Genomic DNA, 10354 nt, shown 5'->3' on the forward strand with positions numbered 1-10354 from the left:
AGAAAACCTGCTTGTACTGGTGGAGTTGATGGCATTTGTCTCACTTCCAGCACATGACACTCCGGAATTTTGGACAGGATAGCCAGCGTTGTACTCACTACAGATGCCGTATTACAAATTCTATATTCTTATGGCCAAGGACATAATTTATTTTTACCACGATTTAACTAAAGAAAGATTGTGTGTGTGTGTGTGTGTGTGTATATATATATATATATATATATATATATATATATATATATATATATATATATATATACCGTATAATTATTATTATTATCATTAATCTAACACCTTCATAGCGATTACGTCACATAGACATTCTATGCACATACTGTACGCACCAGAGGGATCTTACTCTGCTTAGGATACTTTTTCAATTGGAAGTTGGAACAAAATCATCTGTAAATACCGCAGCAATAATAAGATAAAACATACGTCATCGTACTAAACAGGTTACAAGAAGAATGACAGCAAAACTAAAAAACAAATACAAACTAAGCATAACACTATCCTGGTAACAAAAAGAATTCCAATTAAAGTAACAAGATCAACAATAGCTGGGAATTGAGGCGCAGTGTTGTCGTTCCTAATAATTACTTAATAATATTTCACCAGGACAATTAACAAGCCTATCATTACGATCTTAATCCCAGCTATCGTTATCTTATCAGACAGGTTTAATTAAAGGTAGGCTATATCCTTCTGACTGGCCAGGTGTGACGGGTAATGGCTAGAACCTGTTGAGAGAGAGAGAGAGAGAGAGAGAGAGAGAGAGAGAACAAACAATAAAAGTACAGAAACAGGAAACTATATAGGACAAAAAATCAAGTTTGTCATGGGTGGTGGACACGGAGGGTCAAGGAACATAAGAAGAAGGGAGGGGGGGAATGAGGAAAAAAAAGAAAAGATGGAGGAAAAGAGCAAATGATGGGGGAGAAGAGGGAAGAACGGAGGAAACGAGGAAGAATGAGGGAAAAGTGAGAAGCCTGAAAGAAACTAAGAAAGGATGGGGAAGACGGGGGAAGAATGGAGGAAACGAGGAAAGGACAGGAGGGAAAAAATGATGGAGGAGAGAAGGGAGGGAGGAGAACAGGAAGTGATGAAGTCAGGAAGATGAAAGGTGGGAGAAGGAAGACGGAAAAGATGGAAGACGGCAAGGACGGAATGAAGAAAGATAGAACAGGAAGAAGATGAAGTGTATGAAAAGGAAGTATGATGGAAAGAATAGAGGAAGGATGACAGGGGAGACTGGAAAGACACAAAACGAAGGATGAATGTGGGAAGAGAAACAGGGATTGCAAGAAAGGGACGAAACGCCGGAAAAATTATGTACCGTACGGAAAGAGAGAGAGAGAGAGAGAGAGAGAGAGAGAGAGAGAGAGAGAGAGAGAGAGAGAGAGGTGGGGGGTCAGAAAATGGAAAAAAATTTAGCATACCGTATTTAAAATTATGAGCCGGAGGGAAAGGGTGTGGGTCCAGAATCTTAAATCCATTTTCGTCCAGGATGTTAAGAGAGAGAGAGAAAGAGAGAGAGCTGCTAAGCATAACACTGAGAACACAATAACGAGGAAACGATAACTCTACCATCATTAAGAGTGAGGTAACAATCTGTATCACACCATACACATCAAAGCAATATTCCATACAAGTAATTACAAGGCATCGACTAAAATGAATCTCTCTCTCTCTCTCTCTCTCTCTCCACTGACCCAGACTCGCGGCTTTCTCGAAATCCTGAATATTAAATTTCTCAAAAACCTGACAAAAGATTCTGAACAGAAAAAAAAAAAAAAAAAGTGAAACTACCAATCAAGAATCGGACACGCCACAACTAATCCGAAGATGCAACAGTATGATGAAAACTCCGAACAGGATGAAGGTAACCGTGGGGGGCTCGTGGACTGGACTGTCACGACAAGCTTGGTAAATCTCGAGTTTGCATTTTACCGGCCACGTTCGCTCTTGCAATTAATTTATGATTTGTGTAACTCCCGTTAATCGATTTACCTTAAATAGCGAGTACACAAAAGGGAAATGGCTGGAAAAAGACTCAGGAAAAAAGAAAAAAAGTACCGGTATTTAAACTGTCGGTTAAAAAAATACCCGAACGCTAGGCACAAGCAACAAAATTGTTGTGCAAATCTTTTCGCCAATTCATCCTCCCGACTCCTGCTGTTTCCGCGTGCGTTCAGAGATGTTGGGCGTAATTTGAGTCTTACAAACTTCGCATTAAGTTGGCTAAAGAGGGCTTCCCTTTCTTAAATTGTTTTGCTGTTCGTTTTCTCAAGTGCGACATCATTATCATTCTTTTACCTTATCTGTCGGGAATGACACTCTTGAAGCCAGCTAGGAAGGCTTATCATATCTACGTGATCAGCGGGTCTTTCGTCACACTCGATAAGGAGATCGAAATTATTTACCTTTGCCTGCCTGAAGTAAAGGGTAAGGTTCAATGGTGTGTGGACTATACAAAGATAACACTTCAAGAGTGCATGCAATTTAAAATAATTAAATCTAGCAGATGGATAAAAAAGATTACAGATCTGGGAGTCAGTTAACAATAAGGAGGGAGTTTCGCCATAAATTAAATGGGTGACTCCATTTGTGAATCAACCACTACTTACATAACCAACAGTCTACTACAATTTCACTTCAACAGATTTCAGTCACTGTGGAAGGGTCTTTTATGGTTGGTTCTGGGGTCAGGCCATCCACCCGTCCAGATTATATACCGGTATCTGCCTACAGGGAAAATAAAGAAGCTTTGCAAGGGACGAAGCTAAGGGTGACCAAGAACCGGAAAAAGAACAGGCTGGAATTGCGAAGAGGAATGTAAAGGTAATTAAATGATGCTGTTGAATTTTAATGTAGCCGACGTAACGCTCTTTGACTTAATGCATGTGGACTGAGTGGGACGAAGTCGAAAAGTTGTGGTGACCAATATGAGTAGGACAAGCTATGGCAGTGTGTTCAGGGACAGGCTATGGCAATGTGTTCAGGGACAGGCTATGGCAGTGTGTTCAGAGTATCCAGGACGACCGTGACTAAGCGAGTACAGAAAATGTACGGTAATCTATAGTTGTACAAAACTGACTGAAAAATGTGAAGAATGGGATCAAGTACTTTTATGAAGCGATTAAACAAGTGTGAATAAATGTACGACTGAACTAAGAATTTCAAGACCAATGACGACTTCAACCAAAAGCTCCCGATCTATGCTCCCATTTATACTGTATTTGCAAATTCTTGAGACCAATTATCCCCTTCGAAACTATATAAGTTGTCCTTATCTTAGTAGTACATAAATTGTTTCGAGTAATGATGAACAGTATCGAGCAGCAAACAAACCCCAGACATTTCAAGATGTATGTGGCACGCAAAACCAAGCACTACAAATAAACTCGAATGGAGGGCGCTAGAATGATTCACTGCGTTTCCATGGTTACGGTTCTGGCGCCACAGCCTCCAGGGTCTATTTTACAAGGCCGGGTTTACAGTTGTCAAAAGTCTGCTCCGCCACCCAAGCCATGTTATGTGAAGAAAGAAAAAACGTGACGAAGCATATTTTTTCACAGGGACGATTCACTAATTATCGTCCTCTCTCATAATTATCAGTGCGGACGTCAAGCAAGGGCACTTTTTTTTTTTTTTTTTTTTTTTTTCAGAAGCATTTTTTCTAGTGTCAGTGGATGACTCTTGATGAAAACATTCTGAAGGAACACGTACAGCACTTCTTTTTTGGGGGAAGGGGGGGAACTTTTTTGTGAAGTATAACTGCAACATAAAACCCATGTTAAACATCAGTCTTCCAAGAAACTGGCCAGAAAAAGTCGAAGCGTCGTAAACCTACAGCTTAATAACTGCAACTCGTAACTCGGCAGTGAACACACACACACACACACACAAAGCTCATGCAAGGACCGCAGAATCCCACGGAACTCATTCCATCAGTCAACAAAATTTTCCACGACACCCACGCTATTTTTTATTATTCATTTTCTTTCCCATTCAAGACAGGTCCCAACACTGAAGAAAATCGTCGATGAAGGCCAACCTGGAGCGAACGTCCTTCTTCTTTGTTATCCTTGTCTTATTCTAGTATAGTCGTTAATTGCAGGAGCTGCCTAGCATGGGCCAACTGGCTTACTCCAAATATCCTCTCTTCTTATGCTTAAAGTAAATACATATACTCACAATAGAAGGGATGAAAGGAATACAGGTAATCCAGTAAAGCAAAGATACAAGGCAGCATACCATACGAACATCCGCGAGAGCAAAACAGTCTCTCCAGTCGTTTATATTGGAGAATATTATCTTAGTGCGGCAACCAACAATCACGGAGAAAAATTGGCGCCGACATGCAGGCAAAGACAAAGCTAAAGGCCACAAAGCCAATCGGGGGCGAGGGTGTGGACAGTCATGCAATCGGCAAAAACTCAGGACATGAAAAACTTAAAGGAGGGTGTGAGATGGAGTCATGCGCGGCGGGTGGGGGTGAGGCGTCATGCACACGGAGTAATAAGTTATAAGTTTCCTTGAATTGCTGTTGCAGAGACATAGATCTCACGGAATAATCCTTATTACTTCCTGCCACTCGCTTTGTAACTTAACCCCTTAGCTGCCACAGACGCACGTGGATTTTATATTCAGGCTAATCCAGATCATTTTATTGAGAAAACATCTAACAGTCCAAAGGTTAACTGAAATTGTTCGCAGCCCTCTGACTAAGAATTTCTCATTTGAATAACACCGTTTTGTGCTAGTCAAGAAAGAACGTTAGAAGGTCAATACGACGTGCCCCTACATCCCAGATACATACTACCTACACAGCAACACTGTCCTCTCTCCCGATTCTCCTTTCTCAAACCTTTCTGTGCTATCCTAACTCATTCTACATAATTAATTATTTCCCAAGGCCAAACAGTTATTAGGCTACATGGGATATTCTAGTCAAGGAAGTGAAGGGCGGGTGCTGCTCATTCTTCCACGTTTAAAATTACGATTTTATGATGGCCAGCCAAGCAAGGAGCACTCCTCCCGGATGCCCTAGGAACAAAGGCATTCGTTTCGTTACCTAACTTCATCTCACATCGCATGAAGACGCCAAACAAGGCAGGGATTGTATGACCCCAAACTCATCTGAATTTGAATACGAAGGACACGGAGGACCAAACCAGCTTTATCTGCATGAAATATTAGTGAATGTTTTAATGGCGATTAGGTGTATACCCGGTACATACTAGCAAGATGAGAGAGTAAGAGTGACGTTTCAACTACCAAGACCGCATGCCTGCAGGTTTATGTGCTTACATATTAGACGGATGTGGCATCGTTTGGATGTTGCCGACATAAACATACCAGTTTCTCGCAATATGTTTTGTAGTCACATACCCATCCCCTCCTACATCACATCCAAGGTTGTGGATTGATTGGCATCAAACCAGCATGAACATAAACATCTTCACAGGGCATGACGAGAATGCCACATCACAGTAAACGTACGAACGGGATATATTATCAATTTGTAACACATTAACAACTACAAGACTTCGATATATACAAAAAATTAATGAGAATAGTTTGTTACTGTACGTATCTCTCATACCTTACCAAAACTCTCTCTCTCTCTCTCTCTCTAGGCTATACAGTATACCGTACCTAGGCAGCTTTCCCCCAAAATAGGGAGGTTGCCGAGACAGGACGACACATTCCCAATTTACTCATCCACACAATTTACTCGTCCTTAACCCCAAGGGATAGAAGGGACAGATACTCACCGCACCACACAGCTTAAATATACAGTATATGGACCATTCCTATGTCCCATCTTTCTTTGTAATCCATGAAAAGCATAGGCTTAAAAAAAAAAAAATGTCTTGCAGCCTTTGGAAGCTGTAAAATTGTCAATGTAGTCTCAGAAGTGACTTCGATGATAATGACAATGCTGTTGACAAGAATATTTGGGAAACGTATTTTGCAATTAGGTAACAGCAAACAGTAGTTCACGTACCGTAGTTACTACATAAATGCCTATTATGATAAGGTACAATAATGTGACAATACTTAGTCCAATAGGGTAGCCTACATCTAAGTTTCTACCGGTATACCTTCTCCAACAGTATATAATTTCTTGACTCCAAATTGTCGGTTTTCTCGTTGATTTCAATACGGTACTTTGCACATTATTTTTTTTTTTCCTCCATCTGAATTCGACTATTCTCAGAATGAATCTGTATTAAAGAATCAGTCACTAAGAACGTCTTTTCCGGCAGGATTTGATGTTTCAAGGAAGTACTGTTGATGTAGTTTCTGTGTAGTAGTCTATCTCGTGGTAACGGCAAGTAATCAGTGAAATCAGCCAAACTGGAGCTTTCTTTGTGTAATTAGGTGCCGAAATCAATAATGTCAACTACATCATGCAACACAAATTTTGATAAAACCTCAATTTCAAACTAAAAAGTATAAAAGCGTTACATTTCCACAGCTTATATGCAGTAAAACTGGTAATATGGTATCAAAATACCCATGTGCACGTTGCAAACCTAGCTAACTTAATGTTATTATTATTTTTTTTTTTTATGTGACCGACTCTGGGCATAGGCTTCATAGCCTGCTTTCAAGGCCCAGTAGTACTCCTACGTACCTCACACCTCTACATGTCACCACTTCGGCGCTAACACCCACCTTCCATACTGAATACATGCTAGGGCTGTCTCATACAGGACTGGTGTATTGGTATTAGCGGGGGTATTTTTACGACATGTCGGCAGGTCTTCTGGTAGATCAGTAAAGTCTGATTTTTTATGAAATTCAAATCCTTAAACTGTTCCCTGCACCAGTGGGATTTGAACCCGGGTCCGTAAGGACTGCAGGCCAACTCTCTACCGATTGAGCCACTGGTATATTACCTTACGTTCCTTTTAATCTTTATTATCTTTGGCTTACCTTACTATATTTTTCTTCTCACTTGTTTTTATCCATGGAATTCCAAACCTACTCACCTAGATAATGGTAGCGTGACAGCCGGCCTCAAGAACAGCAAACGAACATACTGTGTCCCAATACCAGAAAAAAAAAAAATCTATGAAAGTCAAATCTACACAGGCTATCACATTATAATATAACCCATAATTATTGGATGGCTTGGAGCTACAGTGTTGTTTCATCCTGTTGCTAGCCCTTGGATGTACGGCATAAGGGCAGCAACGGTAGGCCTACCTAATCCCCTTATCGATCACATTATCGTATCCTGAAATCTGCCTTATATTTATAACGTACTGTAAACAACACTAGCAGCTACTGATTTCTCACGATTATATATATTATTAACAAATAAATGCCATTACAGGATTAAGACTCAATCACGTCTCATTCTAGCGACAAGACTGGAACAGGGTAACACTCATCCACATTCTAAGTAAGACACCAACCTCCCACCTGCCCTCTACCTCGCCCTGACCTAACACCTGACCAATGAGAAGGTCATGGAGAAGGGAGACGGGAGGCTGTGTACAAGAGAAAGGAAAAGGGTAGACAGAAGACAGGATACGACACAATACAGACATAATGCTCGAACATTTTAAACTCCCTAAACCAGCCAACACTCACACTAGTCATCCAATAAAGATTCACATCGATAACTCTGAGGCAAAGGCTATCTGCAAATTCGTCCCTACTGGGAGGCTGCCCCACTACCACGCCCCTATTAAATCACCATCTGGACCCGCCCCTGTGAACGATATCGGGAAGAATTGAGTGGTGAACATTCGCGTGCAATGTGATTTTTTTACGGCTTCCTCTTAATTACAAATTTAAAAAAATAATAATGCAAAAGAAATAGTAAGAACAGCTGTCCTCAAGACACCATTAGGCTAACTACAAATTGATTGCATGAAATGAGGCATGCGCAAACCACTGGCAGCAAACAGTAAAAATCTTGGCCAGTGCCACAATGTAAGTCCTGACAACGTTCAGCAGCAACAAGCACGGTGGTTTACTTGACACTTGATCCTTTTTGTCCAGCCTTGCAGCACAGGTGCACGATGGATCGCCACAATGAAAACATTACATATGGTTACAGCATATACTGTACATGCAAAGCTCGTGAGAGAACTTATGAACAGTTTTAGGTCGTTTCTGTTTCTTCATATAAAAATTAAAACAGCAGCCCTTGAAAGTGTCTTGAGAAATCCCGCTTACACACACACACATTATATATATATATATATATATATATATATATATATATATATATACACATACATATGCACAACGTAATTACGTTGCCTATGTAATCAGAGGCGTAATTCACTGTGGCTACATTTAACTGGTCGAGACTGCATTGTTAACGCTCAGTGTTTTGAATCACCTTCCCGAAAAATAATAATATTAATAATATAATAAGTAAGCATATCCTCTACCTAAGACTATAGTCATCATGAAGCAATTATATTCTGTTGCTGACATTTAAAATAATAAGGGGTGTCTGCCACATATGTTAATAGTCAAGGAGATAGAAGATGAGAAATACTTGAAGAATACGAGTGGAGGGAGAGGCTGGGGAATGAGAGGGGACTACTGGAAGGCAAAGTAAAACGGAGGGGTCGAGGATGATAACAGCAAAGGTACGAAAGATGGAGGAAAGGATTGTTGAGTATCAAAAAAGTTTTTGGGGTTGAGAAAGGTGGGGCAGGAGGATGGATTATTCAAGACGAAAGGAACAGGAAGGAACGTAACAGATGAGGCGGAAGGGTTGGCTAATGTTAAATGAATGGACTGAGAAAGATAATAACGAAGGAAATGGCAGACAAAACAGGGATGGATGTAAGCTTGTTTATCTTACAAGTTTCTATCCTGCCCCACACCCGCTGCAACATGACACGCACATGCAGCTTGCGCCTGTCAACAAACAGCTGATCCGGGCAATGCCGATCAATATACCGACTGTGAAGGGATGGTGAACATGCTATTGCTGGCAGCACACCCAGTGCCCTGACACACACGCAAAACATAAAGCATGAAAAAAATGGCTTACCTTGATTTGTGGAGGGCATGAACGTTTCTTCATGAACATATCCATCTTTGTGCAGAATTATGTGTTTTAAACAAACAGGTACGTTCACTTTCGATCTATCATTGTCTTTAATCTCTAGAAAACACTGGATGGAGTTGTAGCACAAGGCCCAGGCTTGTTCTTCCGAGATAGGCGCACTAAATGCAGTCAGAATGTTCTCAAGATTTATACAGCCGCGAGGGTCGAGCGCGCATCCAGTGGACGGGCGCTGCGACATCCTCTCCCTTCACAATCTGACACACCACTGACCGCCAGCCTGCGCGTTCATGCCGCGTGCGCATACCGCTCACAGAACACCAAAACATTTAAGGCTAACTATGCTATACAGCACAACTTGAACCTGAGTAACATCATTCGTCAACCAGACCTCGTATGAAAAGTTTTCTTGTACAGCCATGAGCACAGACTCGGCTCACCCTCTACTGGATTGGGGGAAATCATAGTCAAGCCTTTCCACCAAACGAAAATCTTGTTTAGTGTTAGGTGGCAGTTAGAGGCTTTGTTAAACTGAAAGATGTCACTAATATACTCGTAAAGTTGGGGAAAACTTCGAACTCCCTCCCTACTACTAGTCAACAGAATAATTCGGTTCGACATTTTTCCAGCCGTGGAAAAGCACATGTACTGTACACCCAAATAATGTTTTCCTTCAGATTTTTGCCTAGGAGGTATCTCGAGTCATCGAAGATATCTGTCTTGCTACGAGACTTACCAATGGGAAAGCTCCGATACATTATAACAGCCGGTCTAGAATTCGAAACCCAAGCCTTGAAATATTATTATTATTATTATTATTATCATCATCGTCATCATCCGGACCTCCTTTCCCACCCTAGGGCAGAGTGAGGAGTAGCAATGTCCAGACACCCAAAATTTGTCCACTCCAATGAGCCTCGCTTCCATTCACTCATCATTCAAGTCCCGGGAATCCTGGCTATTATTATGATTAATTTTATTATCAAGACGTGGAAGCATCTCAAGGAGCTGCTTGGAGTCCGTACCCTATTTAAGATTTTCATACGAAAGTGCGTCACGAGCACTCACGAACGAAGCTCCAAATGGTGTTTCACCAAAAAAAAAGCTCCATCTGGTCCTGTATCTAATTATACTTTTTTTTTTTTTTAATTGAGGCAAAGATGCACTTGGCGGGTTGATGATGACTGGCTGAATGCAACATGTCCAAAAAATATTTACTAACCCAAATTTCCCCCTCAGATATTTGCTGTCCGTTAATAATGCTAGATTAAGTAATGTTGCATTCAGCCAATAGTCACCCAT

General features: G+C 41.0%; 1 protein-coding gene across 1 annotated transcript in view; it reads right to left on the reverse strand.

The window, feature by feature from the left end:
• spir (spire type actin nucleation factor) overlaps positions 1–9293 on the reverse strand; it is a 315119-nt gene extending 305826 nt beyond the window's left edge. Inside the window, exon 1 of the mRNA XM_080282611.1 lies at positions 9038–9293. Coding sequence (XP_080138737.1) covers positions 9038–9293 — 256 coding nt within the window. The remainder of the gene's footprint in view (positions 1–9037) is intronic.
• Positions 9294–10354: the final 1061 nt, after the last annotated feature.

Source organism: Coenobita brevimanus, chromosome 94, assembly GCF_032717465.1.
Source record: "Coenobita brevimanus isolate Jiangsu-jjx chromosome 94, ASM3271746v2, whole genome shotgun sequence".
Lineage (NCBI taxonomy): Eukaryota > Metazoa > Arthropoda > Malacostraca > Decapoda > Coenobitidae > Coenobita > Coenobita brevimanus.